At 39.4% G+C, this 25,450-nt stretch overlaps 1 protein-coding gene and 1 non-coding gene across 2 annotated transcripts; one reads left to right on the top strand and one right to left on the bottom strand.

Moving 5' to 3' along the window:
- Positions 1-5,239: 5,239 nt before the first annotated feature.
- On the bottom strand, positions 5,240-5,312 carry trnar-ccu (transfer RNA arginine (anticodon CCU)). Its single transcript has one exon. It is a non-coding gene; the product is annotated as a tRNA-Arg (tRNA).
- Positions 5,313-5,787: 475 nt separating this feature from the next.
- ttc26 (tetratricopeptide repeat domain 26) lies at positions 5,788-23,410 on the top strand. The gene is made up of 18 exons (XM_049570905.1): positions 5,788-6,120; positions 6,267-6,410; positions 8,188-8,280; positions 8,475-8,589; positions 10,051-10,100; positions 10,519-10,664; positions 13,476-13,647; positions 14,193-14,267; positions 14,387-14,489; positions 17,938-17,993; positions 18,618-18,671; positions 18,758-18,821; positions 18,909-18,997; positions 19,213-19,296; positions 19,407-19,476; positions 21,405-21,511; positions 22,669-22,802; positions 23,056-23,410. The coding sequence occupies exons 1-18, from the start codon at positions 6,118-6,120 to the stop codon at positions 23,168-23,170; spliced, it is 1,674 nt and encodes a 557-aa protein (XP_049426862.1). The 5' UTR covers positions 5,788-6,117; the 3' UTR covers positions 23,171-23,410.
- Positions 23,411-25,450: the final 2,040 nt, after the last annotated feature.

Here is a 25,450-nt window from a genome sequence, read left to right as displayed (position 1 = left end):
AAACTTTATTTCCATTTGACCTTGAGAAAGAAGAGGTGAAACTAGGTCCTGTTGGGACTCAACATATACTGCCTGCCTTTTGACTTTCAACAACTTACAAATGCTCTGTGTAGTCCTTTGCCCAAACAGTAAATTACTGTGTTGCATGGCATCAGCTATTGATAAAAATCCTGATGGCTTGAGATAATACCGACAGGTGAGGTATAATGGCCCTGCCGACCTATGATTGACCACCAGTTTCTGCTGTCACAGATACTGCATATCACAGTTTGTGGTAACAGGAATTAAAATATGGTTAAGGATTGTGGTCATGATAAAAACAATAGGCTAAATGGCTCATCTTGTCACTGAATCTGATGGGTCATTGGTTGTAATAGATTTATAAATGACACAAAGAGTCTACAGTCACACCAGCAGCTCTGAAGCCTGTACTTTGCCCAGGAGGACTCTCAGCTAAATGCTAATGTTAGCATGCTAACAGGCTCAGCACAGCACTAAAATGCTGTTCATAGGGTAGCCTATATTTTTACTATGTTTACCATCTTAATAAACCAAGTATTGGACAAATTAAAGGTTTGATCTGAGAGTAACGCTCAAGGAGAAATCAGGGGATCACCAGAGTCAGTAGTTTTCAGCTGCTGGGGACCATAATCGTCTGTACACAATTTCATGGCAATCCATTCAATAGCTCATTCAAATGATATTTCAGTGGTGGATTGACCAACTTTACCATCTCTAGCCTCCTGCGATCCTGCATCATCATAAGAGGACATTACAATTTGGGTTTGCTGCACCCTATACTTCATTCTGCTTAACTTAGATACACCAATGCATGAAAAATAAGATGGCAGCCATCTCTGCCAAGTCAGTCTACAGCTGATCCCGACACGAGAGTGGACAAGGCACAAAACCTGATCAGATTTTATGGTTGAAAGTTGTTGATTTAAGCTTACTAATTTTTGTAGTTTGACATGGCATGCACATTTGACCAATATTAGCAACAGTGACAAGCTAAGATGCTATTGATCAGGAAGTACTCCTTTGAGGACATTGGGACTTTATTATTGTCTCGTTTGAGGTCATTGATTTGGACTTAATTATTGTATTATTGCAGCATTTCATACAGGGCAAGTAAGTGTGATAGACTGTTCCTACAGACAAAAAAGACATTCCTTGAGTGGAATACAGAGCAAGGAAAATTCGCACAGAGTTACAAAACAAACACATCGTAAGGCTTTTAGAGATGTTGCATGGTTTGCAGCTTTGCTTTTGCATTGCCATGTTCAGGCTTTGAAAGAAACAGTTAATTACACACTTGTGACTATTTAAATATACCCATTGTCACAATTTTTTCTCCAAATGACTACGGACAGTGTTTTTATACTTATCAGGTCCTACTTATTCCAAATAGCTAAGAGAAATCAAAAGTGCATACTAAACAATAGCTAGTATCTCAGGGGGCTTGAGCTCCTGCTAGCCCACTTGCCAGAATAAAATGTTGGCATTGTGTGTTTCTGCAAACCAGGGATATGTTACATTTGTACAGTTCATACATATATTACCATTACTTAATGTAGTTGTTGTGACACAAGAAGATGCAAAAAAAACCAAACAAACAAACAAAAAAAACCTGAAGAAAAAGTAAGAAAAACCTGAAAATCTGATTGGACTGACACAAGTGTATTTTTTCACCCTTTTCACCCTTCAGTCAATCTTTACCAAATTTGGTTTATAACATGTTCACAAATTTTTCAAGGTGTGGCCATTTTACATGACATTAACAACATAATTACGTAGCTCTATGACGCATTAAACTGTTATCCTGCTTTCAATCATCATGAGCATAGATGTTATGTAGTTACGTTTAACTATATTTTTTATTGTAAGCTTCAGTTGTTTTATCTTTCATAAAGTCATTTCCCTATATATTTTTTAGATCTTTATATTTGTCCAGTGTGGTGCTTTCTTCTTATTGATTCTGTCTGACTCAAAATTGTTTGTTGTTTTTTAATGGATTTCAGGAGGACTATATAGTAGCCCCTTATTGGATGATAATGGGGATCTGAATACATGCATCTGCAGACTGAGAGAGCTTCTGTAATTGGAGGATATTTTGCACTGAAATAAACATTTAAAAAAGTCATTGCACACTATGACATCATACCTTTATGCAGCCCAGTGGATATACCTTGTTGTGAGCAGCCAGACCTATTTTCTTTCTACTGAACAACACCCGCCAACTGTATCACTGTGCAGAAGGAAGTGTGCATCTACTCATGGACAAGAAGCTTGTGCTCGTGACAGCACAGATGTAAACATTCTCCTCGGCTGTGATATAATATTACACAGGTGCTGGGTGAGCTAGCTGTAGATGCACACGTCCTTTTGTGTCGTAATATGGTTGGCAGGTGTAGTTCATTCATTCATTCATTCATCTTCTAACCGCTTCATCCTCTTGAGGGTCACGGGGGGGCTGGAGCCTATCCCAGCTGACATCGGGCGAGAGGCAGGGTACACCCTGGACAGGTCGCCAGACTATCACAGGGCTGACACATAGAGACAAACAACCATTCACGCTCACATTCACACCTACGGACAATTTAGAGTTATCAATTAACCTAGTCCCCAATCTGCATGTCTTTGGACTGTGGGAGGAAGCCGGAGTGCCCGGAGAGAACCCATGCTGACACGGGGAGAACGTGCAAACTCCGCACAGAAGGGCTCCCACGCCCGGGATCGAACCGGCAACCCTCTTGCTGTGAGGCAAGAGTGCTAACCACCACATCTCTGTGCCGCCCAGGTGTAGTTCAGTAGACAGGAAATAGTTCCTACATTAAACTGCTCACAACAAGGTCTGTGGATTATCTTGAGTAACTGGGTCATGATTTCTGGAAAGAGACATTGCTGTTGAGTCTTTCAAATATATTTTTAGTGCTTTGAGCACCACAAGCCGAGTGCCATCTAGTTCCTTATATTGGAGACAAGGCAGACATCTCTACGGCTGATATCTCCAACACTCTGTAACTCACACCAAAACAATCTAGATTAATTAATAGCACTACAGGTAAGAGGAAGAATATGTAGTATTGATTTTGGGGTGAACTGTCCCTTTAAGGGTACAGCAAAGAGTCGTGGTTTAGTGAAGCCCCTTGTCTGCTTCCTTTTACTAACCTAATACAGTCAAACATAATGAACAATAATTTGTTTATGTTAAAATGCCATGAATACAATCTAATTATGTAGGACAATTATAGCAAAAGTTAAGAGTGTGTTACTCATGCAACTGCTACAGTTTAATGATTTTCTTTTTTTTCTTATAACCTTTGCAGTGTTTGTTGCCTTGTTCCTTCAAACCAAATGGCAGCATGCTTCCATTTGTGACCCACAAAGCACCGCCTCGGGTTACTTCAGCTGTGTTGACTTCAATGAATCAGCAGATTCTTCAGTGACAGGATTAGATCCACGCGCAGGCACGTTGTTAGGCCGTTTGCTGTGAGGAAAAAAGATGAGGGATTGCATAAACTACAGTTGATGACAATGTCATCCTCTGCCCCAGGGGCTGTTAGTAAGAAACTTGGACCAGCTGATTCAAAGCCTCATGTACCATAATCACCCATCTGTTGACTGTACTTAGCTACCAGACGTGACTCTTTTCAGTGTGACGGCCCTACTTACAGGAAGATGCTGGTCAATTGGGCCACCACGTTTATCCACCTAGTCGAATATTGCGATATACTGAGTGTTAAAGCACAGACTCTGCTGAGACCAGCTGCCATCTCGTATTGCGGGTTTAAGTGTTACATGCATGAGCTCCTGTTTACCTTTTTTACTGTGAAGGAAAGTAAAATTATTACTGATATTCCTTTACTCCACAAGGTTCTATGCATTAAAAGAATCAAAGGGGTTTTTCATAAAAAAAATTAATCAAAGTTATGAATATTGTTTTAACAGGATACAGTGATGTTGTGTCGGTATGCCAGGTGCCATAATCCTCTCTGATGCCCTGTATGTCAGAGCTAGTTTAAATGAATGATACATAACTGATATGTCATTTGAAGCCTGATTTTCATACAAGTAATATTCATAGTGGTTCAAATAAACAATTTTATAGCATTTCCCATCTTTGTTGAGCAACAGTTTTGTATAAAAGGAATTAAAGGCTTGTCCCAAATGTAAGCCTGTTCAGTTCAGTGATTTATGGTAACTATTCTTTTGTTGGGCAGAGAATCAGACTCATAAAATAGTCCCTGCCTTAGACTGAGAATGAAAAGGAGTACCAGGAAACCTGATTTTGCTAAAGGATTTCTTTACTGCTTACAAAATGTTTGTAGTTTTTAGTGTAAAAGCAAAGAATATATCCACCTTTCACTTAGATTTTATTTTGTTACCACAGACCTATTTTGAGTTGTAAAGTCTTGCCTTCTTGTAAACTAAATTGTATCAGGTTGATTTTTGGAAGCTGTCAGATGATGAACAGAATGCACATTCATGAAACATCTCCAACATTGTTTCCTCATGTTCCCTACAAAGGACTGGAGGGCTCAGAGTGCCAATGAAGAGAGGTCTGCAGCTCCCACTGCACAGGCCTCAGACTGGGATGGTGCAATCATCCCAGTCATGTCCATCAAAGCACATGAGAAATATACAGCACTATGAGCTGAGAAATCAAATTAGCTGTCTGGCTACTCATAAAACTGTCTCGTTTCATTTTGCGTTTCTTCAGTGAATATATAAGCGAAATAAATGCACAAATGCATAATATAGAAATGCACTTCTGTCTAATGTTTATTCAATGTTTACATTTATAGGCACAAGGAACGATTTAATGCTGCGTTCTTCAGCATTTACAGCCTGAGCTACACCAGTTTTTCATAAAAGTATAACACCCAGCAGGAAATGCAAACAAGTATATAATAAAAATATGATGAAACAACTTCAAGAGAATAACCTGATTTTTCATGACTACACCAATGATCCGTCATTCAGAAATTACTAATTAAGTGTAAAATGACCCCCTTTATGATCTATGTGGTGATTTGTGGGTAAGTACCGTACACAATTTAACCAATTCTACACTGGTAGGTAAGACATAGATTTCAATTTACATTCATGAAACAAATTACAAGGTCACACTACTATATTTGCACACCACAGTGTATTTACATCACAGTGATTGAATCAGTTAGAAGAAACTTTTTCAGTGTCACTGAGCTCCATATGTTTTTACTTTAAAACGTACCACCCCAGATGGGACTCGAACCCACAATCCCTGGCTTAGGAGGCCAGTGCCTTATCCATTAGGCCACTGGGGCAATTTCAGTACATTACACCTATATTAAACAATTTATTACAAAACAATGAATATCTGCGATGTCCTATAAGGATATTTCTTAAAATATATAGTGAAATATATTTTGTCCAAATTGAAAAATCTTCGTGACGAACAGCAGCCATAGCAGCTCTAGCCGCAACCACTTCTCTGTGTTCCGTTGCTAGGCAACGTAGAACAAACCTCTTCATCAAGTTCAACACAGTACAGTCACGCTGTTTCCTGTTTAGCTCCAGACGCTTTTTGACTACAAAATAAATGTAATTCAAGAGCTGTATCTTAACAACAGTTGAAACGTCCGAGCTTTTCCTTCGCTTGATTTTTAGAGGAGGGTCGTGGTGTGTTTACATCAACTACTCACCCTGTATTGGCGTTAAACTGCCTCACTAGATATTCAGATTCTTGCTGGTGCTTTTAATTTGAAAATATGACAGCGGAATAGGAATTAATCTATACTGTCGTTCATTGTCAGCTAACGTTAGCTAGCCGTAACCAAGACAATCCATAATTCTCCACCTAGTAGTGCGAAAACGAGTTAATTGTAATTTCATCACTGCCATGTTAGTCGTAGGATAACATAGTTTACGTTGACAACGTTAGGCTTACCTGTCGGTTTTCAATTTGAGATGAAACTAGATAGCTAAGAAGCTAAGTTAAGTAGCGAGTATACAATAACTGCTAACGGTGTTGTGTTGTAGTTGATAGGAACACCAACGTTACGTTGCCAAGGCTAGTGATAAACAAGTCTTAGCTAGCGTTAGGTGCCTCCTAACGAAAGGCTCGCCGATATGGTGAGTTAACATTTTTGCATACCTCATGCCGAAACCATTATAATGCTGTCTTTTAAGTTAACCTGCTTGTGAAACTGTCGTATATTTTGGCCCTAACTAGCTCAAAGTTCTGTGCTAACTTCAGAAATCAAAATGTTCCTTGGCAGATCCTCTCTCGCGTGAAGCCGGCCGTGGGAGGAGAGACACCGGCGAGCATCAGTGAGAAAAAGAAGAAGAACAAAACAAAGGTTCCCCCCTTGGAAGAATACCTGCAACAGAGAGACTACCTTGGGGCTCTGACGCTGTTAGAGGTAGTTACACACGTAACACATGGGTTAATACAGAAGAATTGCGTGCTAGCTTTTGAGTGAATGTTAACGTGCCACCCTTCACTAGAGGGAACAGGTTTAGTGTCTACATGATAACATGCATTTATGGATCACAAGCCATTGAATCCTGACAGACCTCTAGACTAGCTTTGGGTGTGCTGTACTGCAGCTCATCAACATGTAAATATTTTTGCAAAGTTGGGAAAAAGTGTCACATAATTATTATTTTTACATGTAAGGAATAATGCAACAGTGGGGTTATGATTTAACAGAACTGCACTTGGTTCAATACCAATTTACCATTAAACTTCAGTTAGTAGCCTTGGCTATTATTTGATTTAATCACCGAAATCAACAGGCCTAAATTTTGGACAGGCTTTTAATTCCTTCCACACAAAACCGTTGCTCAGCAAAGATGGGAAATACGTTCAAATTTTTTATTTAAACCACTTTAAATATTATTTGTTTAAATGTTAGGCCTCAGATAACGTATCAGTGATGAATCATTCATTTGATCTAGCTCTGACAGACAGGGCATGTGAGAGAAAGAGAGTTATGGCAATTGAGGATTACAGCACCTGGCATACCCACACAACACCACTTTATCCAGTTAAAACAATACTCACAACTTGGATTAATTTTTATTAAAACCATTTTGATCTGAGGACCCTTACTGACTAAAGGAATCTGAGTTACTTACAGGGTAATCAAGGAATGGACACATAATTTGAGGTAGTCAACAACCTAGTTTTATACATCTGAAGAACTTCTATTAAAGAAACAAACTGCTTGGCAACCAGACCAGGCATCTAATTGAGACAGGCGTTTCTTTGTCAAAATGTGTAGCCACACTGGGCTAGTAAAAGAGACTGGGCATTTAATTGGTGCTAGGCTTTTAATTGAAGTTTATGGTGGTAAAGCTCAATACCCTTCAAAAAGTTCTAGAAATTAGTTCAGTAAAATTAATCCAGTTAATTGAATCCAATCAATCGTCAAATCATATCGGTTCAAATTCAAGGTTTTTGGGGTGCAGAATGTGTGGCAGTTGAGGTCACAGTGGCGGCCGTACTCTTTGGAGACATAAACTAGATTGTTGGCCACATTTTTGTTGTTGTTAAGTGGTCACACTCAGAGAAAACTCGAGGAATATAATGTCGAGTTCTGTATTAGGATTAGACTGATAAATTAATCAGGCGTATACAGTATACTGGCCGATATGAGCTCATTGCAGATATATTAGTATTGGTGTGTATGCAGGCAGGGAAGTAACAAGAAATGCCAAGGTGGGTTTGATGTGTCACGATTGCATAGTTTGTCCACCAGAGAGCACTGACAAGTTTATTGTTCCAACTGTAATATGTCCCACTCAGTATGTATGTTGGTCACACACAATCAAGGAATCTGGGGGTCCATATCAAGATTGTTTGTCACATCCTTCTTGGTTTTGTTTTTCTTCAAAAATTACAAATGAAGCAATAATTTTATATAATTAAAAATATCCAAATGTGATAACTCAGTTGAGAGATTAAGTGAGATGGCACTCCTTGACTGGCTTGTCCCTGTGGCTGAATAAATAATTGCTGCTCTTTCACACAGGGGTTAACTGTTTTTTTGTAATGCCTCCTGCAGATTATCCTGTGTCATGCCCCTGGAATTAAAGTTTCAGAAATAGAATCACTCCCACATCTACACTACAGACACAACTGTATTACTGAATGCTGCTGCGGCTGCTGCTGATGTGTTGCTGTGTCATCCCTAGTTCCAGAGAAGTATTGGCGAGAAAGAGGAGCATGCGGACCTCTGGATTGGCTACTGTGCCTTTCACTTGGGTGATTACAAGAGAGCTATGGAGGTACTTTTGCTGAATGTGTGTCTGAATGAGTGTGTGTAGTTTGGTACACATCATTTCAAATAAAGTACCCTGGATGCAGTATTTAAGTAACGAGTAATTCTCAATATCTGTTGGATAAATGGATAAAGATGTGACTGACAGTTTTTTGTAGAGTGTGATCACATTAGTAATATTTCCTCATCATGTTCTGACAGGAGTACAAGTCTCTGACCATGAAGCCTGAATGTCCTGCTGAGGTGTGGGTCTATCTGGCCTGTGCACTGTTTTTTCTGGGGCTCTATAAAGAGGCCGAAGAGGCTGCATCTAAGGGTAGGCTTTCTAGTTGTCTTCCTTTGTACTGCTAACCACTGCATGTAACTGTCTTGCTCACCAGTAAGCATTCGATTGTCTGTAGGTCATCAATATATTATGAAAATAATAACAAAATATGGGATACATATCAGCAATGCAAATGGACATATTAAATTTATATTTTCACATCATTTTTTATTATTGAATTGGACCAAAATTGGTATTAAGATGCTATGAGCTCTAAACATCAATAAGTACTGGTTTATTTTTCAGTTATGTTACTCATTGCTGTGATTTCAGTGAAAAATCACATGAATTTAACTGACATATTGGTGCCTCATCAAAACATAATCAAAACATCACAGATTATTAAAGCCCACCATTTTTGTACATAGGGTTGTCCACATACTTTTGGACATATTGTTTTGGACAAGCTTCAGTTAGAATAGTAATTATGCACCAGGTTTTATTCAAGAAATCTATCAATCCCTTTCAGGCCTTTATCCGGAAACTATGGAAGCACTGAGACGCAAGTGAGAAAAAGAAATGTGGGGATCGATTTTCTAAGTCTGATCTAATTTTTTTTTGTCTTCTATGTTTATGACTAGAACAGGTAAAATAAAAAGATTTTTTCCAAGATAATTCCATGCATGTTTTTACATCTGTGAAATGTGTGGGGAAATTTTTTTTTTCCCAGTTGAAAAAGAAGTTTCCTAGCACCATTTAAGTTACCTTTTTTTGTGAAAACAGGTGAAAATAAGTTTTTGTAGGTAATTATTTTTTCACAGGATCATTTTTAAGTGTTTGTTGTTGTAACACTCATTTTGGCCACAAGAGACTGAAGTGCACCACTGCCCCATGTTCCAAATAGGACTAAAAGAATTCATGTCTTTTTCCAGGTGAGGTTTAATTTCTCCTTGCACTCTAAAAATTTCATCCACCCAAACTTTTTATTTTACAGGTGAAAAATAATATATTTAAAGAAATGATCCTGGTAAAACTCTCTTTGGTAAAACTTGGTAACATTTTTCTCCACCTGTTTCACAGATAAAAAAGGATTAAGGAACTTAGAGAGGTTATACAGTGATGGAAAAAAACAAGTTTTTAAACCTTTTCTTATGTCATAAGAGGAAAGAGAAAACAGTTTAGCTCAGAGTTAGGTAATAGATCACCACATTTTTTTCTCCTGGCTTGCCTCTCAGGGCTTTCATATAAGGCAGCTGTTATTTTGAAGACTTTTTTTATGCAGATTTGGGAACACAGAGGGCAGGACATTTTGCTAAATGATGTTGCTGTACACTTTTAGTTTCCATTAATTCACGCCTCAGTTGTCATTTACATTTTTTGCCAGATCACTAACAATGTTGTTCATTCAGCTGTGTAATTGCTGAGAGCAAGGTTATTATTTTAATGAATTGGGCCTCTTATTGTCATGTGGTTTGCTGTCTAACTAAATTTGGTGTCTCTTCCTGTCTGTAGCGCCAATGTCCCCCCTCCAAAACCGACTACTCTTCCATTTGGCTCACAAGGTTGGAAAACTATTGCATAAGTTTACTATTGTGTGTTTATTTTTCCTTTCATTCTTCACATGATCACTTAAAATTCACAGCTGAGCCTCCCTGCACTGTATGTGCAGGTTTATGTCTAAAATATGAGAGGAATATGCCAGTCTGTTTTCATGTCATACAATACTACAGTAGTCTACAAAGATTTATTGCATCTTGTTTCATCTAAGCACAACTATGGGAAAAACTTAGTGGCATCTCCACAGTTTGTGTAATAGATTTTCTGTGCATTCATCTTAACAATCCTTTTGGTTACCAATTTCTACTGTTGTGTCTTGTTGTTGATGTGATTCATGTCTTTGCTTTACCCCCAGTCTTTTAATCTTTTTGCGTCACCGTGATCATATCTCTGAATGATGTATTCTTTCATATTGTGTCTCAGTTTAACGATGAGAAGAGGCTGATGGGTTTCCACCAGAACCTGGAGGATGTGACAGAGGACCAGCTGAGCCTGGCATCCATCCACTACATGCGCTCCCACTACCAGGAGGCTATAGACATCTATAAACGCCTGCTACTGCAGAACAGGTCTGAGCTTTCCGCTGCCTCTTGCTCTCTTAAATTAGTTTCACAGTCCTGCTGCACTTGGGCGCATGTGCCATCCCAGCACCACCTTGACAGGTGTGAGTTGTTAATGGAGCTTCACGCCTTGTGGAACCATAAATATAATTCAAGTGTCAGTGCAACAGACCTGCTGAGCTGGCTTCCTCTAACACTGATATACTGTATCTGAGGTAGCAACCGTGAGAAAATGAAAGACTTTGATTTCACTGTGCGGCTGCTCAGAGATCTATTCATGACGTTATGGCATCTGTAGGCTAAGGTGCATCTCAGGTTAGGTACAGGCATCTGCAGCAGCTCTGAGCACACTTTCTATTGGAATGCAAATGAGCCTTACGGCTGCTGCTACTTCTTCTAAATGCTAACAGGAAAATGCAGACATGTCAAAATAGTGCTGTGCAAAAAACTACATATTTTCCTCAGAGAAGTTTGCAGAAAAACCTTAAGTCCTGGCCCATTTCCCCAAAGCCTTGGTGTCTCTCATGTTTGTTAGCCTGCTAATTCCCATTCTGTTTGTGTCTGTTTGTTGCTGTGATAACCTCTTGTCTCTAGCCTTTTTGCACAATGTAGAATTTCAATTAAAAATATTATAAAAATATGTCCATTTATAAAGACTAGTCCATACCCATTGGTAACTTTGTCACCTTCTTCCTATGCCAATCCTCAATCCCCATGTGCAGTTTCACATAGTGAACGTCAGTGAGTAGAAAAACATGGGACAGACAGAATGACTGACTGACAGAGTGACACACTGACAGTTTCCGTGATTATGTACAGCATACCATACCATGACTTAGTCATACCAAAAATTAGGGAAAAAAACAAACATTCGGCCACAGGGGGAGCCACAGCGATCGGTCGCATTTTAGCTGTTTTTAAGCATTTTTCTGTTGTTACAGCGCCACCCAGTTGCCAATTAGAGTTAAATTTCTCCAGTCACCTTGAGGCGTCCTGTTCTACATATCTACCAAGTTTAGTAAACTTGCTCTCTAGCGCACCCATTTTGTTTGATTGGGTCAATAATGGAGGGGTCCCCTCAGATTATGTGTGGTCATATGCCTACAAAGTTGCGTGGTGATCGGTGAAACCCTTGAGATGTTATACACCGCAATATTCACTGCCTTATAGAAGCTCAGTTTTAGTAAGTTTTCCAACTTTTGCCAAGAGGGAACTTTAGATATTGGTCCCTAGATTATGTTCACCGAGTTTCATGCAGATCGGTCAAACTTCCTAGGAAGAGATCGATTTTAAGTGTTTTTCAAAAAATTCAAAATGGCGGAAAATCTATATAACTGGAAGTTATGTGTTCTTTTTTTTTTTTTTTTTAAAGATATTTTTTGGGCCATTTTGCCTTTAATGGACATGACAGGTAAGTGTGAAGGGGGAGAGAGAGAGGGGGGATGACATGCAGCAAAGGGCCACAGGCTGGATTCGAACCCGGGCCGCTGCGGCAACAGCCTTGTACATGCCACCGACGCCCCAAGTTATGGGTTCTTGGCATCTCTGTGCAAAGTTTCATGTCTCTAGGACATGCGGGGCATGAGATATGCCCATTCAAAGTTTGCAATTTCAGTCAGTTGCTATAGCGCCCCCCTTTGGCCAATTGATGTAATATTGCTTCATTCACATCCTCCCATGACCCTCTACCACTGTGCCAAATTTCACATGGATTGACCAAGTCAGTGAGGAGAAAAACATGGGACAGACACACCCACACACACACCCACAGAGTTTTCGTCGTTATATAGTAAGATATTTGTTACCATGATATACAACAATAAATGAGCTGACATTTGCTGAAATGCTGTGTTGACTAAAAGAGAAAATATGTACGTTGCAAGTGATTACACAAACTGTACCACAGGTCAGTTTTAAGTTTGAAGTATTAAGTCTCGTTGAACTCTTGCCCTTTGTGTCCCACATGGGTCAACAAGTTAACACTCTTAAACGAAAGACAATTATTATAAAGTACCATGGACCCTTGCCCTAGATGGGAGGCAGACATCAGTGCAGAGAAGAAGCACTTGTCGAGAGTGGTCCAGACTGTAATGCAGACTCCCATTAGATACAAAGCTAACAGTTTTATCAGATCAAATTTGAGTCCATGCCGTCAAATCTCCAACCTCTCTTATTCAGTCATGAATTGGAATGATTTCTTGATTTCCTTATCTGACTTAAAGCTAGAACAGGCCACTCAGAGGCTTGCAACTACTACATTGTCTGTGGTTACTTTGGTTGTTCCATTAATTGCATTTCTGCTACTGGGGACAGTAACTGCAAAGAACTTAAACTGATACTCTTTGGTAACTGTAGATAGCTGCTGATAGCTACCAGGAAAAACAGAAGTGCTATCCTATTCCCATTTTGTTTGAGCAATGGTTGTCGCACTTCCTATGGAGTAAATCGAGCATTATTTTCCCAGGAGATCGTACCCAGTGACAGACAGAATTGCATGTTTAAAGCAAGGCTTATAGGAAACCAATTAAAACGTCGATTTTGTGATTACTCTAAAGCCATTATGGTAAGTTATCATCATGATAAGTTAAAGCAAAATGTGTCTATTTCCTCTTTCAGTATAATTTAGTTAAATCTGTATACACTACTAAGTCAAGCAATTTAAAACACTAGTGAGTGATTATGGGTAACAGCTGAAAAAGTTCCTGTTCTAAACAACATATTTTTGTTAATTTAAACCAAAAAATCTGTAACATCATGTGTCCACTACAAGTAATAAGTCTGAAAGCCAGTTTCACACCCTCATCGCATCTTGTCTTTCAGAGATTTCCTGGCCCTGAAAGTTTACGTGGCTTTGTGTTACTACAAGCTGGACTACTACGATATCTCCCAGGAGGTGTTGGCCGTGTACCTACAGAGGATGCCTGACTCCACCATTGCCCTCAACCTCAAAGCCTGCAACCACTTTAGACTCTACAATGGCAAGGAAGCTGAGGTACTCAGTGTTTGATTGCTGCATATCCTCGCTGGTGTTTTAGTTGTTCTTCATATGATGTTTCTTCACGTTTTCATACACACATTTTGAATTTTTTTTTGTGAAGTCAGATCACCCAAAAGGCTAAAGGTCAAAGCCTATGTTTTGTAACACTGAAATGAAAAAGCAATTTCCTGTCCAAAAAAAAAAAGGTATATCCACTGCATTTCTATTTTCAAATCTCCATCCATGTTTGTGGTTCATCATCAACACCAATAGGTTAACATAATAACTCCAACAAATAATACAAAAGCAGATATTTAAAATTAAAACAACAGTTCACAGTACTGTAACATTTTTTAAAAAAGGAACTGATGAAAGATGTTTCTCAAGGTGTCAGTGCACAGTTTTTGGTGCTTTTAATGGGAATCTTTGTTTTTTAAATTGTATAAACACGCATGCACTAGTACAGTTGAGTAAGTGTCTGCTTGTCCTTTTCATTTCTGTGGGGATATTAAATGGTGGAAGGTATGACTTGTATACTGTTTGCTCTTTTTCCCTTTCAGGCTGAGTTGAAGAACCTAATCGACATCTCCTCCTGCTCCTTTGAGTTTGCTAAGGAGCTTATCCGACACAACCTGGTAAGCTCTTTGCAAGCTCTAGCTGTCAGTGTGTAGGTGTGTGCTGGTGTGTGTGTGCACACACAAGTGACTTACATGCTACTTTTCCACAGTCTGCATCTCTCCCCTGTGTTCTGCAGGTGGTGTTTCGTGGTGGGGAGGGGGCATTGCAGGTGCTGCCTCCTCTGATAGATGTGATCCCCGAGGCCAGACTCAACCTGGTCATCTACTATCTCAGACAAGGTGTGCAGCCGTGGCATTGCAGTTCTCTGGAAAGAGCAAAACAAGGGAAAGATTTCTAATGAAATGCATCAACAGTCTTATTTTAAAATAATACATGAATTTGTTTACAACACCAGTGAAATTAGATCCCTTCAGCTCCTTCAAATTGTGCATCGCAGTTAGACCCTTTTTGCTTCCCTTCTTAAATTGAAGGCTGCTGCTTTATAATTGTCCATGTTTTCAGACTGCAGTGCGTGTGTTTATAGCACCCCGGATGGTTCTCGTAATCCATGGTTTCTGGTTGTTGAATGATTCAACTGTAGTTTGGGTACAGTTGCTTCTGTTGTTTTACAAATTAAGTCTACCATGGACTCAGTGAATTCATTGACGTCATCAGTGACATTAGCAGCAGTGGTGTCCTGGAAAGTGTTTTAGACTGCGTTATGTAGTGTAGACTGCAGGGTAAGTGCATGAGATCTAGTCACTAAGAGTTTACTTAATCAGATCTAAATGATCAGGTTTTGCCTTTGTCAAATATTATCATTTTTTTTTACTCATAAATCCATATTAAAAGATGGACAATATGACAGCTCCAGGCCTCCAAGAAGTGTGCCAGGCTTTGAATCCAATTTCCGTGGTGGCCAACCAGTGGTACTGCAATTTCTGGGGTCCGTTAGGTAATGTCATTGGGCTCAAGAACACTTTTTCCCATGGACTTACATTGGGAAAGAGACATAAAAAAAATCAGTGGATACATTTTTTTGAGTCTCACAACTCCCATGAAATGACTCATTCCACTATTAAGATTTAATCCATTTGATCTGATAACATTTCGAAAGTCTAAATGAGCCACAAGATTAAATTTCTTTCTCCCCATTTAAGTAAGTGCAGCACCATAGACTGCGGAACCGGGGGGACCAGGGGGGCCAAGGGGGCCATGGCCCGGGTAACTTTTGTGCTCTGACATAGAGGGCTGCATTGGGATTGGGTCCCGCCGGGTCCCGCGGGTCCCCATTAAACAGTAGAAGAAGAAGAAAAAGAAGAAGAAGAAGAAGATGTAGCCTAGCGACGGGATGTCAACACAGGAACTTGGTGCACATGCATGAGCGTTTCCACTCCATATTTATTCATAAATGGACGAATATGCCCTGAACCAGCTTTCATACCAATTTGCCGCTTGCTCTACCTGTCTGTCTGTCTGTCTGTCTGTCTGTCAGCTCCATCTGTCATGAGACAAACATGAAAGAAGACGTGCAGTTTATTGTGTTTCACCGGCGACGAGCTCTCATTACGCGCGACTATTACGCACGTCTGCGCGTTCTTTATAACTCATTGTGTGAACCTATGTTGCATAATAAAGATTTGCCCCCTCGTAATTTTTAACTGCCCCCTCAGTAACTTCATCCTGGCGACGGGCTTGCCTTAACCTCAATCACTGCGTGATTATATAAAGGTAGAAAAATAAATAAATACAGAGGAGGAGAATAGAATATGAAACAGTCTTTATTTCATTAAAAATTAAATGAAACAACGAAATAGGAGCGCTATTCCTGACCAGTGCATCAAAAGACATGCAGACCAGGGAAACGAAACAAACAACCCCATGAATCTCTATATTAATAGCCTACGTGTTTTCTCCTGTGGGACGGGAGAAGACACAAAATCAATGCATCTCTATTATTGTGCGGGCATAAATTCTCAGAGTTTTGCGGGAGTGGGCGGGAGTGTAACACACACGTTGAAGTTGCGGGCGATAATGGTCAGAAATTCAGCGTTCTGGTTACTTTTCAGTACCTGCGCAGCTGCGCTTGTTTTGTTGTTGGGTGTGTGTGTGTGTGTGTGTGTGTGTGTGTGTGTGTGTGTGTGTGTGTGTGTGTGTGTGTGTGTGGGTGTGGGTGTGTGCGGCTCTGCACATCAGTCTGATATGAGTGCTGACTTGTGATGATAATGAATATGATGTTGATTTAGATTCAAGGCAGAAAGATGAGTTGTGGTTGTGGACTGGATGTACTTTGTTGTTTGCTATAGTTTCATCTGTGCGTTTATGTGTAAATAGGCTTGGCCTGTTGTGTGTGAATGTTAGAGTGGGATCAGAGGGGTTAATCTGAGCAAGCATGTGTTTGTGTTCATGCGTGTACTGTAGATGTGACTGTGTGGCGTCGGAATAAAAAAAGTGCTCTGCAACGTTATTTAATACATCAGTAATATTGTCTGTTTCAATGCATCCCCCCCCCCACGTGACTTGAAATTATGGTTCCCCCCTTGTTCAGATGCGTTCCGCGGTCCATGTGCAGCACTAAACCGCAAGTCAGACGCTCAGCTGGAGGAAGTTGGCTGCTCGGCCGCACTTGGCTTAGTAGCCACAAGTGTCTACTGTGCCTGCTTGATGGACCCAATAATGCAGAAGCAGCGCTGATTTCATATCGTGGAAATTGAGCATTTCTGACTTCAAGCTCCACTGAGCAACTTTCAGGAATGAATGGGGCCCTGTCGCCAATGCTGTATCCAGGTCTCTTAATACATCCATAGACCGCTCTACAAAGGGGGAAGCTAAGACAAAGCATCTCAGTTGCCCCCTGGTGGCTGGCTGCAGTAGAGGTTATAAACCCTGCCTCCACCAATTTAGCGGATAGGACACACTTTAGTGTAAAAGAACACAAAACAAAAAATCCAAAAAAAAAAAAAAAATTCAAAAAGTTATCTGATGCTATAAAGGGGGGTTGTGACATCATGATTGACAGCTGTGTGTGTGCCAGTTGGTGTGCTTGTGATTAATGATGCTGCTCCAAATTGGGTGTTTGGGCAGCAACTTGGTACTGCAGTAATTGCCACAGCACAGACTCTGGCTCCAAATGATGTCACCAGTGCAAGATGGCAGTGGCCGTATCTGGCATACGTTGGCTTTTTTGTACAGTGGTTGGAAGTGCAGATGCATTGTCCATTCTTGTATATAGTCAGTCATTCTCCCATTTTTCAGTTATGACATTGAGCGTGTCTTATGGGGGGCTTAGCTTCCTCTTCTGTATTTTTTGCCCCCTCTGTTAGGCCTATGTATCTATAAAAAAATAGCATAAACAACCAAATAATTGGCTGAGATACATGTGACTCTTGCTTCGCTGTTGTTTCAGAACCATGGACAGTGCTGTTTGTTGTGTTTAGAGGATGCATGCATGTATACAGAATATGTCACTTAAGTTTGGAATACTCAACTATTTGAGATCAAACTCTTTTATGTTATGCTCTGTTTTATTTAATATTGTTTTGTACAATAAGGATGTTAAAAAATGTTAGAAAACCTTATGTAATTACCTTTTTCATTACTGAGTACTTACACCGTCAGATTTAGAGAAAACACATCATCCTTATTGTCATGTTGCTGTTAATTACATGTGTAGTGTTTCTAAATGTCAGATTTCAGAGCAAACCAACCATAGCTCATGGATTCACATGCTCCATTTTATGCTTCCAGATGATGTCCAGGAAGCCTACAACCTCATCCAAGATTTGGTGCCCACGACACCTCAGGTAACAATTCAAAGTGACACTCGGTTTTAATGTGATGTTATATTCTGACGCATTATATAACTATTTGGTCTTAATAAGAGACTCTCTGCTCAGCGTTACTCTAACATGAAAAATAACACAGTAGCTGTGCTTCTGAGAACCTGTGCTCATATATATATATATATATATATATATATATAGATTCCACTTTTTAACAGGGAAGAAAATGTGCAATAAAACCAGGATCATGCAGTGTTAAAAAGAAGTCTGTTATCAAATCTCTTTCCCTCGCTCCACTTAAGAGTTCCTGAAGAGCCTTTTTTTTATATGACCAGTTTTTTATCTTCAAAAGCACTTGAATGTCGCCTGGATCTGAAAGCCTGTGAAACTGATGAAGTGTTTGGCTTTTGTATCTCTTTTTTAATGCCTTTTTTGAACTTGTTGAAATGGATTTTGGGAGAGTTTGAAGCAACAAAAGAAAAAAGATAAAAATGATGGATAAACTTCTTGTTTATGAACTTATTTATGTGTTACCCACAAGTAAATTATTACATTTAAGTTTAAAGAAAAGATATTCTGTGTTGCCTTTCTCCCTTTTTAAAAAAACATTTCATCATAAAGGGAACTGATCATTTATTTTCTCAGGAATATATCTTGAAAGGAGTGGTAAATGCAGCGTTGGGACAAGAAATTGGATCAGTGAGTACTTCTGTAAAATACACAAACAAATGCGATAAGAGTGAGTCGGAGAGACAAATATTTGTCATTGCTCTTTTATCTTTCAGAGGGATCACCTGAAATTTGCTCAGCAGTTCTTCCAGTTGGTCGGAGGCTCGGCCAGCGAGTGCGGTACGTTGAATAGAAATTTCATCTCAATATGAGCTTTTAAAGCAACTCTGTGTAAGAATGTGTGTGTGACACATTTCTCACTTTCAGACACTATTCCTGGCAGACAGTGCATGGCCTCCTGCTTTTTCCTCTTGAGACAGTTTGAAGATGTTCTCATATATCTAAACTCAGTCAAGGTTAGTGTTGCTCAATACAAGGCACACATTATATGGTATACAGTATATTCCAGTCAAGAATCACAATGATAATACTTCACTGTGGTATGTAAGATGGGGTTTAAAAAAGACTCCCACACACTGGGTGACAAGTGGTGCTTTACACATGCAGTACATTTTTTTGGAATCAAACACTTAACCTTTTTTGTGTTGGCATAATTGTGCTTTTTTTGTAGGGTTACTTCTATAATGATGATACATTCAACTTCAACTATGCTCAGGCTAAAGCAGCCCTTGGCAACTACAAAGAAGCAGAGGAGGTACTTAACTTAATTGTTCCTTTTTACACAACTGCTGCTTTTTACAGACTTTGATCAATTTTGATAAGTTGCTAATTGCACTTTCTAACTTATTTTGATATTTCTTTCAGGTTTTTCTGCTGATTCAGAGTGAAAAGATCAAGAATGACTATGTTTACCTCAGCTGGCTGGCACGATGCTGTACGTTTTGGAGTCGTTCTGATGACAGTGTGTTTAATTGCAAAAATCTTTCTGTTAGGCACACTCATTTCTGTGGTACAATTGAGTCAGGTGGTGGATTGTCAATGGCCTCTGCTCCCTAGCGGAGCAAAGGACTTAGGTCAGGAAATTCAAGCACAATTCATACACAAGACAGTCAACTTAACATTCATTTAAAATTTAAAAGGAACTGTAAACAAACTTTAATGGAGTAAAGGAAAACATAAAAACAATACAAGAATGTTAGAAGGCAATAAAAAGATTACAGTAGTTTTATAGATGTATTGATTGACTAGTATTTAAATCCAGTTAAACGAGAATTAAAACTTTAATGTAGAAGTCTAATAATTGTATATGAAGATGGACAATGTGTCTCCACTTCAAAATTAAAGTAGAGATCTCAGCGGTATCAAGTTCTGGCCGTCCAAGCGATCCCAAGCAGAACCATTGATCACGAGCACACTGATTGGCAGACAGAGCGGCACGGTGGTGTGGTGGTTAGCACTCTCGCCTCACAGCAAGAGGGTTGCCGGTTCGATCCCGGGCGTGGGAGCCCTTCTGTGCGGAGTTTGCATGTTCTCCCCGTGTCAGCGTGGGTTCTCTCCGGGCACTCCGGCTTCCTCCCACAGTCCAAAGACATGCAGATTGGGGACTAGGTTAATTGGTGTGAATGTGAGCGAGAATGGTTGTTTGTCTCTATGTGTCAGCCCTGCGATAGTCTGGCGACCTGTCCAGGGTGTACCCTGCCTCTCACCCGATGTAGCTGGGATAGGCTCCAGCCCCCCCGCGACCCTCAAGAGGATGAAGCGGTTAGAAGATGAATGAATGATGAATGAATAAATAATTAAACCCAAAGTTAAGAGAAAAATGTACTCTTGAACATACAACAGAGTGAAAATGACTCTTTAAAATGATACAAACCATCTTTGGGAAAAATGTATTTGACTTGAGCCCCCGTCCACTAACATGGACAGGGCAGGGTTTATGACCTATAGTGCAGCCAGCCACCTGCTGGTGATCGAGATGTTTTGGCTTCACTTTTTGGAATTGTCATGTTGTCTGCCCGTCTGTGTATTAGTCAGAAGTTCAAACAAAAAAAATTGTTTATCTGGAAAAAAAAAGATCAGAAATCAGAGCATAGGTCCAGTTCAGGACTCTGAACAGATCTCATGCTAAACTCTGGCACAGAGGGATTTATGGGTTATTTATTAAACGTTTGAACCAAGTTGGTTGACACTGTAAAAACAGACAAATCATTCCATATCATTCCATAAGAATAAAATAAATAAGTAAAATCTCAAAATGAATCCTCAACGCAACAGGCCGCCATTGAGAGAATACCATGTCAAAATGCCAGACTGCTGGTGAGGTGTTTGTTCAGCAAGAAGCCCGGGAGTTGACATTTTGCATAAGTAGTGTGAAATTGCCAAACTCTGAGCAATATCATCCAGTTGCTTAGTTTTCGCTGACAGGCTTGCTGCTGCATTTGGCACCAGCTACACAAAGGAGAGGCCTTTTTCAGGCATACATAAAAAAAGTCACAGTAGTCTACACCTGATGACATAAAAGCACGGAGAATGCTCTCAGAGGCCTTGAGTTGGAGAAAGCAAGACTGAGGAAGCCTTTATACTGTTCACTGAGGCTGAGATCTGAATCAAACATCACTGCCAGATTTTTTAGCCTCAGGTCTGTAAAGAATTTAGGTTCGCTCTTGCACTCAGTCGGTGTTACGCTCAGCAGCTCTAAGAAATGGATATCTCCATTAAAAGATTTCTCTCCCCTTCTTGATTTAATCCACATCAATGAAACCTGCCCGCAGGGGTTTAATATTTTCTAAATCTGAATCTATAAAAGTTGCTGAAACTGCCTGTGAATGATGGATTATTGTACGCTCGTCTTGTTCCTGTCAGACATAATGAACCAGAGGGGTCGGCTTGCCTGGGAGCTCTATCTGAAGATGGGCACATCCTCCGATTCCTTCAGTCTGCTGCAACTTATTGCCAACGACTGCTACAAGGTGACATCATCCTCTGTTTTCTGCCTTGTGAATCATCCGTGGTGACCACTTACATGGGAATACATGTGTAAATGTATGAATTATTGCTGAAGCAATTAGTCAATTAATTGCTGAGTGGATGGACAGAAAATTAATCGCTAACAGTTTTAATAATCAATTAATTGTTTGAGTTATAATTCAAGCAGTAACGCCGCAACATTCTCTGGTTCTGTGTGAGTTTCACTGTTTTATATTATTGCACATGAAATATAACTCATTCTTGAGTCTTCTTCTTGGGTTCTGGGAAACTATGACTGACATTTTTCAGAATTTAAAAAAACAGGTAAGTATTTACTTGCAGCCCTAGTATGAATGTTTATTTGCCATTTATTTTCCTGTGAAGGACTGCAACTAATGATTGTGTCCGTTACTGGTTAATCTGCAGCTTATTTTCTCAATTGGTTGATTATTGTTTGGTCTGTAAAACTCTCCATTACTACTTCCCAGAGCCCAAGGTCACATCTTCACATGTCTTGTTTTGTCCGACCAACAGTCCCAATCCTAACAGTATTCAGTTTATAATCATATCAAATTGAGAAAAGCAGAATATTCTCTGATTTAACCTGCTGGCACCACCAATTTTTGACTTGAAAAGTGACTCAAATGATCAATAATTTATCAAAATAGTGGCTGTTAACTTTTCTTTCAGTCAACCAATCACTTCAGCTCTATTAAGCACCATTGCACTAATGTCTTCACCTGAATCTTTCTCCATTAAAATACCATCATTTATTGCTTTCCTTCAGTTTTGTGCTACAAAACAAGTATTCCTGTTTCCTGAACTCAAATATGTCAAATATGTACATAAGCTTGATTCCCAAATGGAGAAATTGCACATTTTATTCTCCAGCTTCCATTTTTGTGGTATTTATGTCATACATCTCAGTTTGGGCTCTGTCATTATTTCCACATCTTGCATAAGCACATTTTATCCAAGCTGTGGTTATGTTGCTCGAGGTGTTGTCCATCACAATGCCCTCAAGTTTTCTCACTGTGTCTTTTGAAATGCACCCAAAAGTGTGAGTCACAGACTAAATGCTCATTTGGTAAAGTGGCAATTTAATCTGTGCCTCCATATGTTGCATACTAGTGCTCATGATCACAGCCTGTTCTTTCAGATGGGTCAGTTCTACTATGCAGCTAAGGCGTTTGATGCACTGGAGAAACTGGACCCAGGATCCAACTACTGGGAGGGCAAGAGAGGGGCGTGTGTTGGCATCTTCCAGCTCATACTGGCAAACAAAGAGCCCAAGTATGTTTGTCTCTTTTTTCCCTGTGCGATGCTGTGATTTCATCATCACACATATACCATTGTTCTCTATGTTTGTTTAGTTGCGGAATATCATTTGTCAAAGAGATTCCTGCCATTACCCAGGAAAACTGAATAACACCTGGGCTGACATATCAAACTTCTGTGTTCTGTTTGAGTCTAAATGAAAGAAACATGAGAGATGGTGCATTCTTGATCTAATCTTATTTCCTCACATTTCCTGTTTGTGTTCTAGGGAGACGCTCAAAGAGGTGTTGTCTCTGCTGCGAAATTCAGGAAACCCCCAGGTTGAATACATCATCCGAGCTCTGAGGAAGTGGGCCAAAGACAACAGAGTCCTCCTCTCATGACAGCTTTGGGCACTTAACTTCAGCTCACTATATCAACAGTAGTTACATTATGCAGACATCAGCAGTCATTATATTGCATTTGGTCATTATACTTAATTAAGTCGAATGATATCTATGCCCCATGAAGAAATATGGAGCTGTTATCTCTGCCTCACAGCTGTGAAAATATGTAAGTTTTAAACTGCAGTTCTCTATGTACTGGTGTATTTGTATTAAAATGAATATGTATTTTCTAAAAGACTTTTGCATTTATATGAGTGATTACTTTGAATTTCAGAACAATAACTGATGTCATGCAGTTTTATCCTCCACTTTTTTAAGCAATACTAAAATACAATCAATCATTTGCATAAAAAAAGAGGGAAAAAAAGACAAAAATTATTAAGATTTTCAACAGCAAAATAAATATATGTATTTGCAGTGGTATTTACTTGTACAAGAGTATACTAAAACTAAAGATTCTGACATCAGATTTTAGTTCTTTTTTCATAGATATGAACGAAGTTAACAAATGACAAATTTTCAACAGTTAATTTTGCAGAATAAAAGAAAATGTAAGGATTCACCTTCAATTTAAACTTCTACACACAGATTAATGTACACTGGAGCTGTGTACCAATTACACTACATCCTACAGCAACACTGAGCAGGTGTGAGTATGTAGTGTGGTGACAGTGGAAAAGTACTGTAACAGTATACTGTAAGTCATTATCCAAAATATACAGTGCCTGATTTTTTTGTGTGCTATTGAAAGACACTATTGTCCTACTTTAGGCTTTGAATTGCACAAAGAAACATGAGAGGCTGCTAACAGCTACGAAACAAGAATAAAATGTGGATGGTGGTGAGGCAGCACCATAAACTAACAAAAGTAATTAATGAATATTAATAAGGAAATCTCTGGAAAACATTTTTGCTTTTGTCCTTGTGGAATAAATTTGGCAATGTCATGTCAGCGTTGCGGTTTCACATGCATTGGCACATGAAATGTACGATTTCCTGTTAGTATAACAAAATTTAATATGTACTCCATTTTTTTTAGTGTTGCTCTTCCATAAAGTTAATGATTTTACAAAGACAGTTTAAAACAACAATGGCTCCAAACACAGCGGCTGAGGCTGAGAAATCTTGCGTTTTAGTTGCTAATTTAAGTCAAGCTTCAAAAATACTGGATCCTACAACTCCCACAATGCAACTCAGTAGTATCTTGCATTAAATCTTACCTGTCTGTTTAAATACCTTTACCTCTCAAACTTTAAGGCCAAACTGACCATGATGACATCATTAGGGTTATTTTTACAGGCTGAGTGTCCACATTAAGATAGTTTAATTTGTAAATGCACCTTTTTCTCTCCATATCAGCCCTCCTTCAAGACAGTAACAGCATTTTTCTTTCTTCACAACGGTGCTTTTCCAAAATGATGAGCTAGCCCAGTCAGGGTCATGGGCAGTGTGCTAAAGTGCTGGGACAGTTAAGAAAACCCTAGTTGTCTATAACTGTCTCTGTAGTTGTTAATTTTAAACGCCAACATAGCAGAATACACAGCTAAGCTGTTATTATTAACCTGGATTTATGTTGATTTTCACAGACAGACGGTGCAATTATAAACTAAGGATCTTGCAATGCAGGGCAGTAGCGTGGGAATGGTGGTTAACGTGGGGTTCATTAGCTGCAGTTAAATAAGTATGTTATACACATTCAGCTGACTGAAAACAGAAATAGAAAAATGTGTAAATTACAGCTATATGGTGACTATATAAAAACAGTCTAGGTGACCACAGAGGGCAGGCAGACAGACCGGTGGAGTAACATGCTTTACCATTGCTGAGTGCGTGTGTAACCTAGTCACAGACAGGGACTGTGTGGCTGTAAAGTTAAAAAGGTAACTCTCGGTCATCTAACTTTTTGAGTTATTACGCATTTTAAACATTGATATAGCTGATCGCGCAGCCCAGCTGTTGTCATTTATCTCTGTTCAAATATTAATTTTGTCAGACAACACCCCGGCCATGAAATAATTATTTGATCAGCTATGATGTCTGTCTCACTCCTTATTAATGTTGGCTGTGATGCACTTGAAAAATGGGCAACGAATAGGTTGTTTTGGGTCAGGTTTTCACGTAAAAAAGCAAATTTGAATCTGGGAAGTGTTTTTTAAATTGCAAATTTGGCCACATTGCACAGGGGGGATAATGGGGGCCCAAAACCAAATTTTGCCCTGGGGCTTCCTAACAGGTTAATCCAGCCATGGTTTAACCACAGAAGTACAGAAAGCACAA

The sequence above is a fragment of the Epinephelus fuscoguttatus genome, linkage group LG3, assembly GCF_011397635.1.
Source record: "Epinephelus fuscoguttatus linkage group LG3, E.fuscoguttatus.final_Chr_v1".
NCBI classification, from domain to species: domain Eukaryota; kingdom Metazoa; phylum Chordata; class Actinopteri; order Perciformes; family Serranidae; genus Epinephelus; species Epinephelus fuscoguttatus.
The sequence above is the reverse complement of the archived record's forward strand: the minus strand, read 5'-3'. Positions and strand labels throughout refer to the sequence as shown.

What these genes read in the sequence shown, in the direction of transcription:
- ttc26 (XM_049570905.1), top strand. An exon ending in GGGCTCTGACGCTGTTAGAG is followed by an intron (nt 6,411 to 8,187) that starts GTAGTTACACAC and finishes TGTCATCCCTAG; the next exon opens with TTCCAGAGAAGTATTGGCGA. An exon ending in TGGTGCCCACGACACCTCAG is followed by an intron (nt 17,994 to 18,617) that starts GTAACAATTCAA and finishes TTATTTTCTCAG; the next exon opens with GAATATATCTTGAAAGGAGT.